A 22,356-nucleotide genomic window follows, 5' to 3' on the forward strand; every position below is an offset into this window, starting at 1 on the left:
CGGGCGCGTGGTAATGTTCGGCCCGTCCGTTCTGCGCGCAGCCGGTCGGCGCAGGTCCCCGTAAAAAGCCGGGGGCGCGATTCCGTCGTCGCTGTTCGGATACCCGCGCGCGCGTTCGTTCACTCAGTTTGTATTCAGTATCCACCACGTATCGGTGGATACGTTCGGTTCTTAATTCAGTTCAACGATCATTCGTCGCGAGCCGCCGTGAAATAACCGTCCAACGTACACGAATCCTCTCCTGACCGTGGTGGTAACAGTCGAGTTTCGAGCCGTAAACAGTGCCGATTTTGTGCGATTTGTTTTGACAGTGGTTTTTCAAACGAGCAACCGGGACGATAATGGTGCCGATGCGATTTATTGGTCTACTGGTGGTGCTTCTCGCCGCGCAGGGTGAGTTTTGTTTGAAAGATTGTTACCAGACAAGAGTGACGTGTATACGTGTCACTTTTTTATTTTCTTCGGTTAATCGATCTGCAATGAGACCACCTGTTGCTTTTAAACGATGGCATTGATGTTTGGTCTGGTATTTGTTTTTAATTTGACACTAGTGGTGGTGTACGCATGAATGTTAAATTTCATCGATTTTATGACTGTCGAAAACTCAAGTTCACCGATATAATCTGTTATTTGTGAATTTATTATTTGGCATACTAAAGAGTACGGCACACGTGTTTAGTGCTCTATCGATTAATCGAATTCGAGCGAGATGATTCGTTCGATTCTATCGATGGTATCGTCACTGATATGTGTTTTTAATTTGACTAATATAGTATGCGCAAGGAATAGTAGACACACGGGGGAGTCGTGTCGCGAGAGGGATTCAATTAGCAAATTATATTTAGATATAAGGTTAAGTAGAATGCGCGCGGTTGCGTGGGCCGATAGAGGAGCGTGCTAGGAAAGTTTAAAGCCGGCAGGATCGAATCCACTTGCACGATAATTTCGCATGCATCACGAATAACTAACAGTTACCTCACCGTACGTTCCGTATAAGCAATTGCAACAATAGTTACCATTGTGGGCAGCATCGGCCGGGCAACTCGTAATCGTTGTTGCGGAAGGAACAATTACTCGGTCTTAAAAACGCTTAATTACTCTTCCTCGTACGGTGAACCGGCGCGAACTGCGTCCACCGTCCGATGAAGCTGTAATTACGTGTAACTCCAATTGTTGTCCCCATACCGAGTACTTTGGGGCGAGCCCGTATTATACGAAGTATTATATACATTATATATTTAACATGTTATGTATAGGTTGTTTCCAAAATAAGAGGCTAAATTTTATAAATATATTCTACACATCGTAGTTATCAGAAAATATATAAACATAGATCCGTAAATACATTATTTCTAAAATACATCGTTTCAGAGTTTCTTATTGAAATGTTCAAAATTTCACTTTTTTGTGCAAGAATGAACGCTTTATAGTTTGTCACCTTTCTACGGTTATTAAATAATCGGAATATCCCTATTCTGACAGATTAGATAAACATAGATAATTTTACTTTCATACTTTCCCGAAACTCTTAGTTTTCCCTGTGTATATATACCAAGTGCTGTTGTAGACAAGAACATAAAAAATTGTGAAAGGAAATTTAGAAATGGGTACTTGGGTAATCGGTTACACGGTTGCCTACACAAGGGTGAAGGTAACGATCACAATGTTGTAATTATTAAAATTCATATTATATCTAGAACCTTCGTCTGACAAATTTATAATACATAAATATGTATCTAACATTAACATAGCACATATTTTTAACATTTTTCCTCAGTGCTGTTCTATTTTTTGTAATCTTATCAGTGAGAATAATTTTAGAATTTACGTCGGTTCATAATATAATACTTTATCTTTTATTATTCCATTGAACAAGCGTCCCTGAGCTCGTGCAGTATTTTCGTTGACCATACACGCTCGTTGATTCTTTGTACTTCAATTTCGCTTATTGATTACTCACCACGCGGTCCAATTTAGTTCATCGTCTATGCGACCACAGCATTGAAATCACTCACTATACGAGAGGAAGGAACAATTTGCTAGCGCCCACGCTCTATATCTAAAATAGGACTTTTACTATAAAATATCGGTGTCGTGCTCACGTGTTTTCAAAATACAAATTCTTAGAACATTATCGGCAGCAAGTAAATACCTGCTTCTAGATTACGGAATGATAGTCGGTTTTGAGGCTCCTTGCTCTGAATCGAAACGAAATCCAACGGGTTCGATCGTTGAAAAATTCTAAACAAATTCTAAAATATATTCTCGTCATCTGTAACGTAGCTTACTTATGACCAGACTGAGGATGTTTATGAAAACTACAATTTTTATAGATTAACCTTCACCAATCAGGTATTAACAGACATTTCTTTTCTTCTTTTATCTTTCTTTTGTCTCAAGAAAATTAAAACCATAACATCACCAAACGTTATTAAACTTTCTACTTCGTTACAATTATTTAATAACGTTATTAAAGTCTCTATTTCATTACAATTACCCCGACCAAATATGCTATAAATTTTTCAAATTCGCCGTCTAGTCATAACTGATCCCGAAATAGTTAGCATATCTGGTACAGAAATCATTCATCCCCATAACAAATCATTAAATCAATTGTTTATGTGACTACATTCTACCAACAAGATCATATATCACTGCAATCTTATCAAGCGAACGTCTCAATCAACGCAAAAATCACAAGTCCAATACCTCCTACGTGATAAAAAAAAATGTACAAAAGAAGTCTACGATCCCCGATAATACCGTACCTTTATCTCTCGCCCAACGAATCTTTCATTCACTCGAGAAGTCAACGACGATATACGCCCGAGATCCGGCTTCATCTGCATAAATCCTTCGGTAAACAGCAGTGAAGTGGCGTTTCACTTCTCCGCCCGTCTGGGATTTGCCACCCGGCGAATGATCGTTCGGTTCCATGCTGGGGCGTAGAGCTGGTTAATTGTTTCATTAACATTCCCTGTTGAACTACATTCCGTCGCGTAATTTAAATCGCGCGCCTTCCCGACGTTCGATCGGCATGCGCGTGAAACTGGAGTTTACGCGCGAGCCGCATAGTTTTCGTCGCTAATCGTGAGCGATTCCGGTGGACCGTGCCAAAATTTCGAGTAGCAATCCTGGTGGTTTCGACTTGAGAAATATATTTTTATTTACGACGCGTTACTTGCGTAACACGATGGATCTTCTGACCGTGCATTCCTCTGGTGGAATGTAAGATACTCCAGAAGATGATCCAAAAATGTTAGGTAAAATGAATCAACCCTCTGTAGCACGAATTTTTTTAAAGAAGGTAAAGTTTGCGAAATCAGCGTGTATTGATAGGGCAAATAGAAGTTAGTAGCTAAAACAAAAACTAGATAGAAAGATACAAGTACTGAAGAGAAGAAAATATGTGAAAGGCGAGGTACAGGCTTAAGGCTGATATAATAATATCGATCTTGATTTATGACATAACTACAACTTTCATCTACAATCTGATTTATAGTAATTACATCACATTACTCGCCATATTAGGTTCGCTGTATCTTGTGTGTTATCGACATCATTCTTTGCAATGTTGCTGTGTGTAGCGCGAATTTCCCGATAACAAATAATTACTAATAATAGAACATTTTTATTATATATATTACGTTCTAGTATACAGGGTGATCAAAGAAAGGGTCTAAGATTTTAGTAGGTAAGAGTTCTCATCGAGAGGAGCAAAACATGTCTACTTTCTCTAATTAACATAGATCCAAAAGTCAATCCTTTAAAAAAAAACGATACAAATTTTTTTTCACGTTTGTTACAAATGTTCCATATGTCTCCCTCCAATTTCAATACAAAATTCACATCTGCGGATCATACATCAATGTACATTCTTGGATATTCCTTATTTGTCATACAACCTTGAATTAATGTACTGCTAAACCAATGTTTCTGTTCACATTCAATATGTTGCAAGGAGACTTTACTTACGTCATCCAACGTTCGTAAATATAAAAGTTAATTTTACACAGAAAAGATTGATTTTAAGACCTTCTTTATTCCTCTCTGGAAGTACTATAAGCCCCCAAAATCTTTGCCCATTTCTCTAATCACCCTGTACATATATGGATAAAAGACGAGATTCAACATAAATACTTATTAAGTCCAAGGTACTAACTACGTTACTAGGTTTGCCTTCCTTCATTTTCTGCTCTACAGAACAAAAATATTCATTCAAAAACCCCATTAATCGAAGTAACAACGAAAGTGTCTCCATGCTTTCGAAACCGTCCACCGAAATTACTCACACCGTGTTTACCATAATCAATAACAACTTATCTCCCGCCGATAAAACCCCGAAATTCCTGAATAATATCAGCGATCAAGATTAACCCAGAAACCGGGGCAAGAGTCGCTATCCGCTTCCAGCAGTGAAGTATCGTTCGTAATCACATATTGTTTAGCATAAGTCCCGGGCGAGATCCTCCGGGAGAGATCCATTTCTTGCACGGCTGGTCCAGCTGTTGGCAAATTCCATTGAGAGAAGAGCCCCACTGCGAGAGAACGAGATTCAGACAGAAAGAGAGATAGGTAAAGAGGACGAAGCGCGAAGCTCGTATCGCGAAGCAAGCTGGTTCACAAAGAACCGGTGGCAGAGTAGTCGGCGGAGGCTGCTTGAATGGCCCGAAAATAAGATTTGGTGGCCCGTGTCCAGCCGCGGCATTCACCGATTTTTGGTAACTGGCCTCTTCATCCCTGTTGCACTCCCGGAGGATGTTCTATTTTTTCCCTTAATAATAGGAGGGCGGCTTCTTCTTATCCCCGGATTGCCCGTACAGGCCTACGACTCGTTTCTTCGTACGTGACGAAGATTCCGAGTAGTAGAGACCCGGAGGCATCCTCTGTTCTGGGATCGATCCCACGAATTCAGGATAGGAAAAAAAGAACCGGTACTAACGTAATGAGTCTGCCGTTTTATTCTTTTCTTCTTCGTCTCCTACTGTATTCTTTGCTCACCGAAATGGTTGATCGACACGCATACAACCCGCGTAAAAATTCTTTTGATAACATAAAATTTCAATGTTTTTTAGATTTCAAAATTAGGATAGAAGAAAAAAGAACCATTAATGTGTCTGCCGTTTTCTTTTCTTTTTCTTCCTCTTCTACTGTATTCTTTTGCTCACCGAAACGGTTGATCGACACGCGTACAACCCGCGTAAATTTTCTTCTGATAAATATCGAAGTTCAATGGTCCCTGAGATAACGAATGATAACGAGCTTCCGATAATATTGGAATACCTAGTGGAAAGTGTACATTGTGCTGCGCTACCGGGGGGAAAATTTTTGTCGCGGTTGTAAGGGTATCCCCGTTTATCGGAAAATTGTGAATCAAGCAACGACCGTTGGAAGTTCAATGACGACTCGTCGAGAGGCTTAGATCGGCGCTCAGATCTTGTTATATGGATTTATGGTTTTATGGATGTGGTACTTAACACATTGCGGATCGTATCGTGTTGACTGTATGAAAGATACGTAGATATTTAAGAAATTTTTGTTCTCGAAGAGTGAAATATTTATTATTTAAAAATCCATAATTTCGGTCAATAACGCCCCCAAAACGTAAAATATTGATTCACGTCGCTGGTCTGCAACGCGTTAACCCTTGGAGTACGGTTACCGAGTCCGTTTGGACCCAAGTGTTCAAAAGCCGTATCTCACACATCGATTCGTAAATGTAATTTAAGCTAGAAGTTGTTCATATTTAGTCATGTAAAAACAGCAGATGTTTTTTAATCATCGCGTTCGAAATTATGTTTAAAAAGAAGGAAGTTAATTAAGAGTTGTAAAAGGAGGAAAAAGTAAGAATTTAAAAACAAGAATTTCAGACGGATACAGGCACCACTGTTTCTACGAACATTAAAAACGTCCGTACTACGACTGTTAAGATCGAGATCCACAGTTCGGTTACTGCCTTTTGTCGGACTGTTATCAATTGATAAGTAGATTACAAAGATAGGTAAAGGTTGTGCCTAGACAAAAGTAACAGAAGTTACGAATCAGAAATTTTAGGCCTTTATTACTCCTTGACATCACATTACAGATGTTTCTGCATTTATAGGATTTTTTAACTGAACAAAGGAATAAAATGAGTAAAATCAAAATATAGATATAGATCTTATCGTAGTTATAAAGTTGAATGTGCGAACACATTGCGAAAGAAATTGTTGCAAGTTCAGTGACGACACCTCGTGGGCATGTTCGAGGAAGCTTCCTATAACAGGCTCTTTTGTGCAAGTGCAATGGCGCATGTACAATACGCAGTTGCGCAACCTTTTCAAACGAAAATGGATACTTTCTTTACACGGGTCGACCTATGCATTATTCTGCGTGAAAGAATGGCAAGATGCTCGAAAAACGAAAAGTTCTGGAGACATTTTAAATAAATCTTTGTTACTAAAATAACGAAGAAACGATCCACGAAGCATTTATGATGTGAAGGAATATGTTTGAGTCACTTCTTTAGTAAAAAATGCATCACTGTACTTGCGTGGAAAGTCTCAGTCCCTCTCTGAATTATTCTCTTAGGATTAATCGTAGGTTGTGCGATTATTCTCAGACTTGAATGTAGAACAATATGATTCAACGTGTTTGTCGCTTATCTGCCTGATAGGTACGTTGTATTTTAAAGAGATACTGTCAGAAAATATTGCATAAAAAACTCAGATGCAGCTATTTACATTACAATGGACGTGACAAAGGAACACATGTAGCTGTTACCTATTGTATTACGTTAATTGTCAATTTATACAGGTGGCTCCGACAATTTGTTCACCCGCTGGAATGCTTCTTCCTCTAACATTAAAACAAATTTTTAACTAGAAATGCGACGTGCCTTTACTAGAGTCGGTTTATCCAGTTTCAGACCATATCGTCCCAAACGTACGATATCAGTCCATACTTAGGCGTGTAAAAAAATAAAATTACTCACCGTGGCTCGTGATTATGCACAGGACGGCGCGCTAATGCGACGATTGCAATGCAGTCGTTTCAACACACTTACTGCTAGTGGTTCTGCTCCGACATTCAAAGTGCATTTTTCCATATTATTATTTTTTGTTTTTTTTTCCTCCTTTTTTTTTCTCGTTAGCTAGCATACTCACTCGAATGGAAAGGAGATTACGTTCACCGTGATCGTCGTCGCTTCTATGAGCCATGAAATCGAAGCGTTGCGCAACTATCTCGATGTGTTTCCCCGTTGAATCGCTCGTTTCTACGCGGCGGCGTGACAGAATCGAAAGCGATGAATTAATGCAAATTCTCGAAGTAACACGACACGCTTGACGAAGTCGCGATTTCGTGTCTTCCTCGTCTCGTGTGGTACACGACACGCGTTTTGTAATTCCCGGATTCTTGGGTGAACGCGCGCGCGCAACAGGTGTAATTTCATAATTCAAAAGATACCCGCCGAGTTTATTCTGCTCGGCAGCCAGTTGAAATAGTTGCCCCTGCTAGGCAATTATTCCTGTTTTATTAACCACGTTTTATCGATTAGAATTAGCAGTAAGGAACCGTGTTGACTACAATAGCACGTGATGGTGTTAATCATAATCGGGTCTCGAAAGACGTGGGAATTAATGGGGCGAACAATGGAACAGCGAATGGTATCGAAAGGAGTCGATGAATTTGGTCTTGATTGGTTATTCGAATTATCGAAAAATCGTGTCTACCGATAACTATATTATTGGTTGTATATATACTGTCAGTTCTAAACCTTTTTACTTTCTTTCACCTTCTTGTGAGCAGCTTTTTATTATAATTTTTATATATTTATAATATAATATTTAGTATTAATTTATCAGTTTCTGTAAATTAATCCAGAAAAGTCTGTACGTGCATAAACATCCACAGTTCAATACATACTTACAAAATTTTACTAGACTATGAATAGTACTAACTAAACAGAGTGACAGAGTTATTCAGTAACTATAAGTTGGAATTACCAAAATTAAAAATAACATGTAGTGCTGACAATCTTAATTTTTTAAAATAATTTCCATGAAATTTTTGTTTGTACAAAATTTTAGCAGTGTCTTGTATATTTCAAAATGCCAAAAACGAAAGTTATTCTTTTTATAGAGATGCCTTACCCATTGACTTACATCTTCTTCAATTAATCATATGATACTCGTACCGTGTCAGAATCCATTCCCTGTTACGTAAAGATTTACAACGGCTGAGAGTATGTGTGCCTGGGAATTCTTCAAGTAACAGTTCCGCCAAGGACGATGTCTTAATTTATTTGAGCGTTTCGTTGTATATGTGATTTCCTTCTTCACTGATACCACTCGAAGGTCCCTCTTTAATTATTGGTTATGAAGCCCAAGAGAAAGATAGTGACTTGTATATGGGTCAGTAGTGGTAATGGAACGTATGATGTAAGTTTCGAAACTATTCGAAAATCGTTCGAAATTGAAAGTTCTTGAACGATGTAAATATAGTAATCGATTTGCACTAAATCTGAAATTTATAGCAGATACGAGTATAAAGATTACAACAAACTAAATGTCTCAATAAGTACCAAATCAGATGATCCATTTTTAACATTCAGAATTCTTAAAAAAGGAATATTTCTGTTTGAATTACGTTTCTCATAAAATAAGCTAGAAATATTTACATTTGCCTAAAGGTTCGCACCCTAGTGACAGAATTGCTAAAGTTATCTCCTTTAATTTTTATTTATTATTCCAGGCTGGTACCGTTACGATTTATTTTGCCATTCATGAAACATAAAGTGTAGAGACACTAAATTCCAATGATATTTTATTCACTGCCTCACGTACCATTTACGTACTGTTACATGATCACGGAGGTAGATACCTTTAATTACTTTTATCTCGAAAATCATCCAGCCCCTATACTTATGTTTTATCGATAATAACATGGGTCGGTAGATAATCATCCTGCAAAACTGCATGAAAGTCAAAAGGGGGACTCGATGCTTCTCGAATAAATATAAGTGTATTATTCGCCCATATTACATATCATAATACCTATACCAATAAGTAATCCGTTATTTCTTGACGAAATCCATACTCGTTGCTCTAGAAGTCAAGGACCTACACTCTTTAATTTATATTCATAACGATTTTCTTCTACACTACACCATTCTTACTCACCCCAAGATCGAGAATATACTATGAGTTTAAAATATACCTTCTCAAAAAATCCCCGATTACTTACTATATGTTCAAATTTTCAAATAACACTGTTCAACATCTGAAACATTTTCCAACCATTAATAGACGTTTCTGAAAGACCTTCAAGGGTTAGAAAATCGAGAAAAAAAATTCAAATTTGTCAAACAGTGTAATTGAATAATACCCCTGGTCGATCTACAGATCCACCGTGCCGAAAACTGCGACAGATGTTAATCGTCCGGCTTAAGTACAAGATCATCGAAAATTAACGAGGCCAGGCGGCGTGGCGTGTAAGTAGCACGCGGATACTTATCAAAGGTTACGTCACGTGTATATCCCGGTTTATCCGAGTAATTAACTAATTGAGCTTCATTGGTCGGTTTGGGTGGGGGAGAGAAAGAGAGTGTCGAGCCAGGAGGTCAACCCGCATGAGAAAAATGCTTTCGGAAACGGTTTCCAGCGGTTTCGGGAGGAAGATCCATCGGGTTTCCACGAATTTTTCCTCGAGACAGGCCAAAGAGGAAGAAGCATTAATCGGTCTACCTGCATCGCCCACTCACGCAGGCGAGAGAAACGCGATACCTTCGACGCCAGATTGTCGTCGTACCTTTTTCTCTTTCCACGGAAAATGGTTTCCGTGATTTCAGCTGGCGAAGCTAAGCGCGGACACGTTTCCAGATCTTGATATTCTACCTAGGACTGCGATCACGTTGTTTAATCGAGATCTCGATTTTTTATGGGTCTGTAGATTGATACAGATGTAACGTAACGGAATTTGTATGTAACATAACTCTTGATGTATTCCTTTAATTCACAAATAGGACTGAAACTCCATCTTCTGTTTCAGGTTTCAACTTTGTATTTTTATACACGAATTCCAGTAGATTTCAGCGATATTTTGTCTCAGTTAGAATAAATTTCAACATGGCGCCGAGCCTGCAATATTTTAATCAATATTTGAATTTTTACTTTTACGGATTGATTAAAAACTAGTATGTACTGGGCAAAATCATAGGTATGGAACGAGTGGAGGTAATAAACATCACTTGCTGTAACAGTTGTTCCGTGTCTAGCCCCAGTAAAAACTTCAAGAATTGCAGGAACGCGTAGACAATGCATGCGATGCAATTAGAAATGAACTGGGTGTGTTCGAACATGTTAAGCGATGCAGCTACACCTAGTTCGGTATCGATCTTTTTCTCAACTTTAACCTTGTAGAATACGACTTTCTTCTTAATCACGTTATATACAGGGAACATTTTTTCGTATTTTCTATTTAACAAATAAAAAGTATATTATTTAATCAAAATAAAGAAATTCTCTTACAGAAATACATGAAACACATATCGAAGAATTCTCGAAATAGAGAACCAGATATTTCAATATTTCAAAATATTTATAACATAACAATGTTCAAATTGTTAATAGATACACGCAATCTTTAGCGAAGTGACACGAACATAGATATTTCACTCTTTCAATATTACGAGTAAGTACTGAAAACTTCGAAGTAAATTAAGAACGCGTGATGCTATTAAAGTAGCAGTGGAGATTTTTCTTTGTTGTATTTGTTTCAAGATGTACTCGTTTATTACCAGTATCAGGAACCGGTTAGCAAATTAAACTCCCACGGATAAACTGGTTGGGCAAAGAAGTTTCATTCCATAAAGTGAATATTCAACGAATTTATCATACGACTGATTTTTTCATTCATTTTGATTTATCGCAAAGATTTATTTAATGAAAATTCCTGCGTATTGCAAACATAAATCTGTATGTAGCGAATGCTTCGAAGTTTATATCTCCTTCAAGTAGGGAAGCGGTTCTTTCAGTACTCTTCAAACATCATTAATAATATTTTCATTTTTTACTGTCTGAATAAGAATTTCATGAAAATACCCAAGGTTTGCATATTTTATTTACATAAAAAAACAATTTCCCTGTTACATTATGCGTAAAACTGCAATGTTTTCGTCTTCAACGATGCAATACTCCATATACATACATATTAAATTCCATTATAGGGTAGATGTCCCAATTACTAACATTCTAAGATTGTAGTGTAACTTCATGTAATTATTTCACGTGTTAATAATAACATTGTTTCTACACAATTCTTTATACGCTATATTTTTTTATTAAGTAAAATAAATAAAGTGACTATTGTGTGGACACTGGTGTTAATTGGGACATTTACCTTAAACGAATTATAATGGATTCCTAAATAATTCGGAACCAACAAATAATCATTTTCATTGTATTATCGTAAGCACGATTCGATATCGTACAACCACATAAAACCTACAATCTAGTCAATACTCTCGATGATCCATTTGTTTATAGAGATGGGAATTTGCAATTTCAAAATCATCTGAACAAACACATAATATGTACATAAAAGTCTAAGAGTCAATCAGTATATTTTGGCAAGTACTTTTACACCAAATTCCCCTCTTTCCATGGTAGAAATTCACGATCGACAGAGAAATTACTACACTAATGTGATTTCGTTTTCCTCCTCGACGCGTTTCCCCTATTATGCAACCCTATAAATCCGAATATATTTTCGTGGTTTTAGAGCGCTGCACCGTGACGCGTGTTTCCCGTTGTTTTTCACTAAAATTAGATCGATCCTCTCCGCGTTACGCAACGTGTAATCGTCAGGAACGTCGCGTCTTTCCTGGCGTACATTTTTCTCCGAGTCGTGAACAGAATAGAGCGCCGATAACACGACCGTTCTCTGTAGCCGCGTCATTTACATAAGAATCTTATCTGTTACGCTCGTTAAACGCTAATCGGTAGGAGCATTCAGCGACGAAATTAGCGAATGATTAATCCACGATTGCTGACATCAATGAGGCTGTTTAATGAGATCCATTAATTGGGAGAAAAGACAAAAAAAAAAATAAATCGTGTAAATGATCCCCTCGATCCTGTTTCGACACCAGATAACCGTCGATCTTCTTCTGTTATTGGCGCCCTTGACTCGTTTGCTCCACAGATTTCGATAATCGAGTCTTATGAAATTTCTGCTATATTGTGCAACGGCCATATGCCTTCCTGTACACACCGCTTATGGTGTATAACGCATATTCTTAACGGGGTAAATAAGCTCGTGTTACGAATACAAAAGGTTTTCGAGGCGCCATGGGCGGTGTTGGAGCTCACTTTAATGCCAGGCGAAACATGCTTCGCCAACGCTCGGTCGGACAACGAACCTCGTGCAGGCTGAAATCGATTTTTTGGGTCTTAATGAGATTTGTGGGATTCGAGTTTTCTATTTTCTTTTTGTATTATTTTTAACCCCCTAAGGAAATACATTTATCGTATACTGCTCCGTCTGGTATAGTAAATTTCGACTTTCGGAGCTATTTTGGACTATCCTGTATTGGGTAAGGCCATATCGCGGTTTGCAGTTTCGTTTACCAAGAAGAGTACGATCTTCTGGTAATCTCTGGGGCCAGGAAATTCACGGTGAATCACGTGTATTCTAAAGAAACGCGGTTATCCTAACAAGCCCACGCTGATGGATGTCGATGATCTCTCTCTCCTGCGTTTATTCCGAGCAGAACCGCAGCAGCGTAGGGCCGAGACACGATTCCGGCGTTCCCAATTCGTATTTAGGCCGTGCGGCGGATCCCCGTGCCTCGTAATTCTTCGGCTCGATCTAAGATCCAAAAAGAAGGGGGAGCCCTCTCTGTCTCTCTTGACATTTCTTTCTTTTTATTTATCGTCGTGTACCTCGTCTGCACTCTTGCGGTAGCCGTGTACGAAATTTGAACAGCTGTGTGCGCTTACGTTTGTAGATAACGTTTCATTATTTTATAACGATCTATATGAAACGGTATTTTCGTTGCAGGACTTACATAACTGTAAAATGATTCTATTCGAACTGAACTGGAGGAAGACTGCTTTTGCTGAATTGTTTCGTCGATGAACTGTTTTATGGAGTTTTATGGAGTTCAGTCTAGTGTTTGGTTGTTTCTCTACTGATCTGATGATTCAGTCAATATTCAACTCGTGATTCGAGTAAATCTTGCGCTTTTAATCATTTTTTTGCATTGCAGAAATTTATAAGGCAATTGCACATGAATAATCGAAGCGTATTGTAATATAGATCGAAGTCAAGACCGTCGAATATTAAGTTCATTTCAGTAATACATACTTAATGTTGTCGAATGAGTATTAATATAACTGTTGTTTGAAAGATACATCAGGTAACGTCTTCAGACCGTCTTCGTCCAGTTTCGCTGAACAGGTGTATTTATTATCATTCCTAAGGAGATCCTTGCGAACAAGCAGATCCTTGCAACTCCAATGGGAGGACGGGACCTAGGGCCATTACCATCCTGGCCAGCTGTTGTCCTGGAATCTTAATAGGCCGGACCTGCTGAAACGATCCCTTCCACCCCTTAGTTTTCATCCTTGGAAGATTTACGGGCTTGGGTTTATTTGCAAGAGTTCGACATAGGGAGCCTGTTGAAAATATATGACGCGATCTAGACGAGCGAAATGGTATATACACGTGATCGAGACCGTGCAAATAAACTCCCATGGCGAACATCACGGGTCGATGACGTCGACGGCGAATTATATAAGAGTGAATCGCGGAAATTTACGCGAAGATAAGAGCTTTAAATTTCGCTCGAGAGAGACGAAGCGAAATTTTTCTTGAATAGACACATGATCATGTGTGTGTGTGTGTGATTTTGTTGATCGATCGAAAACGTTCCGTTGATTCGTGTGATTCACAATTGGAACGTATACGGGCGTCAGAGCTGGTGATTGGGTCAATTTTGACCCGTAGTAAGATCTCAATGATGTTTTTAGATTGATTGCTGTTAGCCCTAGAACGACAGTGTTACATTTTTCCAGAAATGAAAGCTAAATATTTGAAATATTATTGAACATTCGGAAGAATTCTTTTTCTATGCTTTTTTTTTTAGATATTTTAAGAAAAGTTAACTGCAACCTGTTCTTTTCGGATAAAGGAAGGAAATTAGAATATAGAAGTTATTTTGAACTGTATGCTAAAAGGGTCTTCGTTTTAGTATATTAAAGGTTAATAGAAAAAGTGAATTTTTGAAAGTCGAAACATGTGTAAATTTGCATAAAGCCATTTAACTACTAAAGTCTTCATATTAATATACTAGTGAAGTGTTGGCCAGATCATATTAGATAAAAGCATAATAATTTAGAAAGCTGCAGTTCAGACTATTTTTAACCACAATCATTTTCGAGAGTCAGACGTTTGTTCGATCACGTTATCGGCCGCTTTATGCCTGTAGCAAAAGCTCGACGGAACATCTGACAAACTTCTTTTATTTCACTGAAGCAGCCCCAGTCGGACTGATCTTGAGATGGTCATATTGAACGTATTATGATTCATCTTGGTTTTTTGATTTAATCGGTCGAGACGTTGAGTTAGTCACAAAAGAATAAGAGTGTAAATACACTTAATGAATCATAATCAACTACTCCGTAATAATAAAACAGGACTCACCAAAGAAATTCACAAATATTGCAAGTTTTAGTCAGTGCTCATTACGTATGTGAACCAACAGGCAGCTCTATTGATGTCTTTTATAAAAAAAAAATAATTTTGATAATATTCCTAGCAAATTAATTTAAATTTTTCTTTAGCACTTGCCTCGTTTCTTTCGCTTGATGGATACAACAGGACCGCCTTCAGTAGCGATCCTCTAATTGTTCTGAGCAATATAATTCAATTTCAGTGTACAGTATCAAGATTACATCTTGTTACTCCCATACTATTACCTTTCTAGCCATGCCATCCCTTATCCCGATCACAAAACCCTGTCATCAGCTCTACAATATTTCACATCAGCGTCCAATCAATATCTTACACTGTTAGCACTATCTCATCCTGTCCTCCTACTTGATAAAACTGACCGTAGCACATTTCGATTCCCAAGAGAACAAGTTATCACTCCGATGCAAGGAATCCAACTGATGGTATTCACCTTTGTGCACCCTTCAGAACACGTCCAATAAAGGCGTGGTTCTTCTCGCTTCTTCTCTTACTAAACGGTCACATTTTACATGGCCCACGCTCCCAATACGAATCTAAAACGCTACAAAATACTCGACCGTGATCTGGAACCGAAACGAAATGTCGAGATCGTCCCCGAAATAGGACATTGAATGGGTTAGCCAGAAGAGAGGCTGATGAAGGAGGGAGAAGATGGACGCATTCGTGTATCCAGTGTGGTCTCTCGTTCTCTCTAGTAGAATTTCTGGGGCTGCATGCACCCGGTGGAACGCCCACGATAATTTTGATTTCTAGTAATCCGACTCCATTAATAAACCGCCCACCAGACACCATCGGCTCGGGTTTTGTCGGTTCAGGACTTATCTCGACCGTTTCGGGCGTATTTTTAGTCGCGTGGTTGCTCCGCGCGCGTTCACGGCGTGCCCCCGTCTCGAAACCATCGACCACGGCCGTTGTGTGCTTCTTCACGCGTGCTGCACACATGTGAACACGAGCCACGCGGCCCTCTGTCCCAGCCCTCGTTCTATCCTAGGATCTAGGTACACATGTGTACTTGAGCGAACATAATATCTTATAAATAGGGATTAGCTAATGGTATGCGAAAGAGTGATGCAGGTTTTATTTTGGTTTTCCGGTAACCGACCGACTTCCTTCTCGTGTTCGCCACGACGATGTCTGCTCCAGTCTGCTCGAGGCTGATATTACGGACATGATCGAATGTGAAGGTGTAGCTGTACACTCGTTCGTATCGATACGATCGATGGATAGATGGTGTGATACTATTGATTTTATGGTGGAATAGGGATCTACAGTAAATTATCCATGAGAAAGACGAACTTGGGTCCGTTTCGGAGCATTAATGACAAAACAGAAAGGTTTTCAGCTTCTTGTAAATTTGTTTTTGTTTTGTTGGAAGCTGAACCTTTGCATAGCTTCCGTTTAGTTTGTTTTGATTGGTTCGAGGGGGGGTCTCCACCAGTTGTGGGAATGATGCCGTTGCTCGTGTCGCATTCATCGAGGAATGATACTTTTGCGAGTTTCGTGGAGGATTTGAGGGACTGATGCATCTGAGCAGGATTTCATGAATGAAAATTTTTAGCGAGGACAGTGTGATGTCTGGTAAATTGTAGTGTGTACTTCAGTGTTTATGAAGACGTGGAGATTTTGTAGTGTAGTTAATTAAAAATGTCAGTTTGAAGTACATCAAAGGTGTAAGTAGGTCTGAGAAAGTTTGTCTGGACTTGTTGCATTCGTCGATTTGATTCTATGTACATTCATGAGAATGGTTAGGTCAGATTACGAAAATCCGATAATAAAATGCGATACACGGCGACCACAAATTTTCACGTCTGTCAGCAGCGCGATTACGATCTTTTTTTCTTGAATAATTTGCTCGATCGCTGGTTAGAAGGGCGTGAATACGTGCATTAATCGGACTGATCCGAACTGGTTTTCGCGCGACTAGGATCGCTGGATCGACTCGAGCGAAAGTTGTCCAAATATTTTTCCGTGTTGATTTATATCGACGGACCGTGATCGTTTGTAATGAGTCACCCGGTGTCGGTAACTCGAACAAAAAGGATGATTTGTGGCACCGAAATCCATCTTGGCTCTACGGGCTGAATGGAGAGATAGTACAGCGGCGTCTGGTAACGAGCTAGCAGCCCACGCGTCACTTCGGGCCGTATATAGACAGTGATTCGAAACCCCCGTTATTCGGTAAAGGTGAAACTTTTACCATCTAGATAACACGGTGACTCTAATCGATCATTCGATGCAGATTTTCCCTTTCAGGTACCATTTACATAACCTTTCTTTTAATAATAATAATGTGAATAATATGTCGTTATTTATACTAAGGTGATATAATACCAACTAGGTAACACCCGTAACTGCCTAATCGATCATTCGATGCGGATTTTTCCTTTCAGATATCACTTACACAAGCTTTGTGTTATTAATAGTAATAATAATATGTCTTTATTATATTAAGGTGATCCGAAAATATCACGGATTTTAAGGTATTAATTACCAATAATGAATAAGTTCAGTAAAATATAATTTTAAAAGTTAAAATACATTCCATTTTTATTTAAGTTTTATAAAGATAGCTGTTATTTCCTGGGATATTTTAAATTTTAGATTTACCATTAGTTATCTATTTTGTTTTTGAAATAAGCTGATAACATAGTTTAAATTCAAAACATCTTCCCGTCTGTTCTGCTGTAAAAATGGCGTATACCATTCTAGAAGAGTAATGGATGTTATTGATGGCACATGTATTTTTAATTTATTTGGGTGCAATTATTACATGAATTATTTATTCTAAATTGATATTCTACCTACTAGAATAACAATCTAATATAAAATCTATGTCTGAGAGTTTCTATAGATTCAATATTTAATGATTTATTATTTTCTGTGTCATTAAATGTATTTATACGTTCCATAAACAACTTTGGTCGGTGGACACTTAGCCACTGATCGTATAAACTCGTGTATATGCAACTGTTCAAGGCGAAACAAAGGTTAAATCGGTTGATTGCGATATCAGAGTTTATATTTCATCTTTGGTTTCCATTTTATTCAGGACAGAGACGCAAATCGCTATCGAAGCTTCGATGCAATTACTCAATATCTGTCTCTGCTTAATCAGAAGCGGGGAATTAACAGCTTAAATCACAGCCTGACAACTTCTGTAAACAGCTCGTATATTAAGAACAGATTCGACGGAAAATTATATAATGCGACCCACTATGACTTAGCATATTAAATAAAAGCATTGGTTTGATCAATGATTTCAATTTTCATTTTTTTTGAAAATCAAATTTTGCAGTAATAAGGAAAGCTTACTTAAATAATATAAGAAATATCAATTCCCCAAGCGACATTTATTATACCCCAAGTTATTACTATATCTAATTCCTATTATTAACATTGTACCAAAGTGTCTGTTAGCACCTTCAGTCCGTTAAAACATGTCGAATGTACATTTTATTTTGCTTATTTCGAGAAATAAAACAAAAGTGAAGTCAGAGTCATTTATCAACATAGTGTCCAGACAGGAAGTTCGGTGAATAGGGGGTTCGATCGTAATGAAAATCATTCAAAAAACAGGATCAGCCCTCGTGACCCGTGTATATTATTAAAAACCCGAGCGATTGAAACACATTAGGTGTCACCTCGAATCCATGTAACACAGGGTCGATAAGCCCAGAGCACGCTATTCACAGATAATTTTATCTGTTAACCCTATTAGACCGCTTCATTTATTCTCATCTGCCGCCACGAGAACGTTCGGAGCACGACGAAATAGTTCGAACGAGGAACGCCGAAGACACTCCAATTACTTGTAATTGCGTTCCCCCTTCATCGATCTTCACTTCTGCCCAGCTCCCGATAACGGAACGATATTCGTTTAACAGTAACCCGGAAAAAGAATGAGTGATCACTTTCTTTTTTATCGGCGATCAGAAAATGACAGAACGTATACATATACAGGGTGTCCCATGTAAATCGATCCTCTCGAATATCTGAAATTATTTATGATACCGGAAAGTGTTTCAAACAAAAGTTAAAAGAACACAATTTGATGTCAACAGTTTTTTTGTAGGCGGAGTCGTAGAGGGCATATGAAGGTCAACTTTATTTTTTTAAATGGAACCATATATATTTTAATGCATTAATCGATGCAGCTGGTCATTCCTTGTAAAAAATTACTAAGCTATTTGTAACTAAAAACCATTAGTTTATATGTCCTCTACGCCTCCGCTTACAAACAAATCGTTGATATTAAATTATGTTCCCATCGATGCCATTCAACTTCTGTTCGAAACACTTTTTTTAAATGGTGCACCCTGTATATAGGCGTTCTTTATTGTCGACCATTTTTCATTGTGGAACCGTTTCGACGCACACGAGTACGTGAAATGAAACGCCTGGGATATTCATTGCACGAACCACTCGAACCGATTATCTGCCTAACGTTCACCGTCTTATTTATCGTTGGCAGACAGTGGAACAGGAGGAGCCAGCGAGTCGTCGCGACAGTTCCGCGATTGCAAGCTGCAGTTGACAAGGAAGTCGTTAGAGATTCAGTTATCCGAGTATGGACTTGTTTAATACACGTCCACTCCGAGGGAAACTTGACTTGTTCGGCATAAAACTTGAGCTCCTTGAATTTAATATTCTTGAGCTGGTTCGATCTCTTGCCGAACACTGGCCGCCTCGGATTAGCGCATGCTTCTCACCTCGGATTAGCGATCGTGCTCGTTTCTACAGCAGTCTGAATATTTTGATTTGATTATAAGTTGTCTAAATGTTAGGGTACAATATAAAATTTGGTATAAAAATTACCGATATTTATGAGGCAATTTATGTTGTATAATATATTTCACTATTGGGGTGGTGGGAGGTGCTTCATTCAGGACCCAAGTTCGAGACGATAATCGAGAGGAATCTGTAAATTGAGATGTGCTAATCTTCGTGAGGCAAATGAAATATTTCTAACAGACTCTAGTTTAAAATTTCGTTTGTAATTGATCACTTTTGGCCAGCATTTCCACCGGCACTTTTCGCCTCGTTGAATCCTAGACGAATCTGTCGCGTTCAAAAGCGATCGTAGAATCACGGTCGTGGTCGTGGGCAGAGAGGCAGAGCAGAGGGGTGGGGCGAGAGAGGTCGAGCTCTGGCGGCTGCTTACGCGCTTCTTGTAATTAGAATGAGAACACGGCATTTGAATTCTGAACGGGGTAGAAAGGGGACGGAAATAGAGAAGGGAGGACGAGGAGACGGATCATTAGTAGTCAGACGAGTAAGCCGGTGACTGGCATTCCTTTTCCCTCGCGGTGAAAATCGTGCCGATGCGGAACATCGGTGCACCACTTTGTTCCTTTTTCTTCCGTGCGTTCCTTTTCTCCGCTTTTGATTTTCCGCAGCTCCCCTTCCTCGATTTTCTTTTTCCTTTTGAAACTCGCGCGTGTCTCGAATCGCATCGAAGTTTCGAATAACCGACCATTCTTACGTCTAGGCGTGGAAGAAAAAGGTAAAATCGAGGGAAAAGAAGGTTCTCCAGTTGGAGAAAGATTCAACCCTGACGTAAAAATGTTAGGACAGTTCGTGTGAAATATTGGAAGTTTTAGAGATGTCTGTTTTTTTTATTAACGAACGACTATGTAGAATTATTTAAGTGTAGATTGTACGAGAAAATGAACCTTTCGAAAGTAATTTTTCAATTTGATATTGATATTTAGAAGATCTTTGTCGAATAGTTTTTGTTTGTTAAAAGATTGTATTCGTCAGGATATTAACACATTAACTGCTATGGTAGTCACTAGTGACCTTCGCCTTTTACGTATACATAATGTATGATAACGTTCAATTCGGTAACAGTAGCACTCACAATTATGTAAATGTAATCATGATGTTCATGCATTTATAGGAAATTTTAACATGCAGAATGCAATAAAATACTAGTGGAACGACCCCAACATGTTAATGACATTCATTCGAAAGAGTTACCACGTATAGCCATCGATAAAACGAACATTTCATGTGCACCTGATACTTCTACAGTCTTCTTTCACCCGCCTCACACAATGTCGAGCATGCAACCCATTCTCGTGGAACTGTCCGGCGCAGAGGCCAAGGGATAGATCATTCTAAGTAACTGGAAGGTGGTCCGCGACCAGCGAGAGCCTCCTTTGTGCCGCGGAAGAATGAATTTGTCAAAGTCCCGTTTTGTACGACGATTCCGTCGCGGAGAGCCCTTTGATGTAAACAGATTTCAAGCTCGAATAGAGTATAATTCGAGGGAAAGTGTAAAGTCGGTGTCCTGATGGAGCGGGGAATAGCTTTCGTATTGTGCAATCGAATTCTTAATCCCGATGGCTATCAACCGTAAAGTTTTCGCGTAACTGAACCGCGTGTTCGCAGATAAGATCGACCGTTCGCAGGATTTACGGAGCACCGATAATTATTGGCGCGAAGAATCGGGGCGTAATGAGATCGTATCTGTGCTCGTAAAACAGTAGCAGGGACAGCCTTGGACGAAATTGATAATTCTTATATAATTAAATCGTTGATATCCTTTGTAGACGTTTCGGTGTTGGTCCGGTTGCAAGTGACTTATGAAGCTGGTTGATAGAAAGTGAGTGATCGATGGTGTCGCGGATATTATGAAAATGAATAATGTAAAATGTTGAATGAAAAGAGAACAGTAAGTGCAACATCGGATCTTGGAGTTCAGGTATCTCCTAGATGTTTTCGTGCTCGTGTCACTCGAACGAGTACTAGGTCGTTGCAACAGAGCCAGAAGTGTCGCGCAATATCATACTAACCATAAGAGTTTCCTAACCATAAAGTGCTACTCGTGTACACGAGACAACCTTCCGCGTCCTTGACATTAACGTAACGCTGAAGTGGCCTTGTTCATACGTTAATGATCCCCATATAAAGATTCACATACATATTAAAGAGCATCGTCGATTCACGTCGAACGAGTCTTCTAGGACATCGAATGCGGAACATTCTTTACTAAACGATTCAAGAAACATTTGCCACTGATACATTACTATCTTCTAAACACTTCAACTGATATCAATAACAATTTAATAAAAATACTCAAATATTGCAAAATTATAAAAATTTTACTACATGAAAGAATTATTAAAAAAATGGAAACTAATCTATCGATAATTTCAAACGATGAAAGATCTGTATTGTTTAACCTGTTGCATTTTAAACAATTTTTTACCACGATCAACGACATAAGACACTTTTATTGTTCTCAATTTTCTTCCAACATAATTTCTTTTACTGTTCTAGGTTTTCAAAAAATTGGAAAAAAGTTCGGGATACTTATCAAAGCCTCTATTACATTATACAATCGTTCGTTAAGTGACATGTTCAAATCATTTTTCAATAAAAATGAAAATTCAAAAGAAAGCTCGGAAAAATCGGATTCATTTGAGTTGTCAACGACCCACATTGCGTTTCTAACGAAGATTTATAAGTGTCGTAATTTTAACTTCAACCATTCTTAACTTCATTAATTTATTCAGTTCCCGTAATGATAAATGAAACTTACATTCGCTGTCAACGAACGACAAAAGGGTTAAGAACGACGAATTCCGCGTGGCCATCAGTGGCGCGAGGGTTCCT

The 22,356-nt window shown here is 38.6% G+C and overlaps 1 protein-coding gene across 1 annotated transcript in view; it reads left to right on the forward strand.

The window, feature by feature from the left end:
* Positions 1 to 246: 246 nt before the first annotated feature.
* LOC107185801 (opioid-binding protein/cell adhesion molecule homolog) overlaps positions 247 to 22,356 on the forward strand; it is a 92,427-nt gene continuing 70,317 nt past the window's right edge. The window contains exon 1 of the mRNA XM_015573563.1: positions 247 to 393. Within this exon, the coding sequence (XP_015429049.1) occupies positions 342 to 393 (52 nt within the window). The 5' untranslated portion in view covers positions 247 to 341. The remainder of the gene's footprint in view (positions 394 to 22,356) is intronic.

This window comes from Dufourea novaeangliae, unplaced genomic scaffold (assembly GCF_001272555.1).
Source record: "Dufourea novaeangliae isolate 0120121106 unplaced genomic scaffold, ASM127255v1 scaffold56, whole genome shotgun sequence".
NCBI lineage: Eukaryota > Metazoa > Arthropoda > Insecta > Hymenoptera > Halictidae > Dufourea > Dufourea novaeangliae.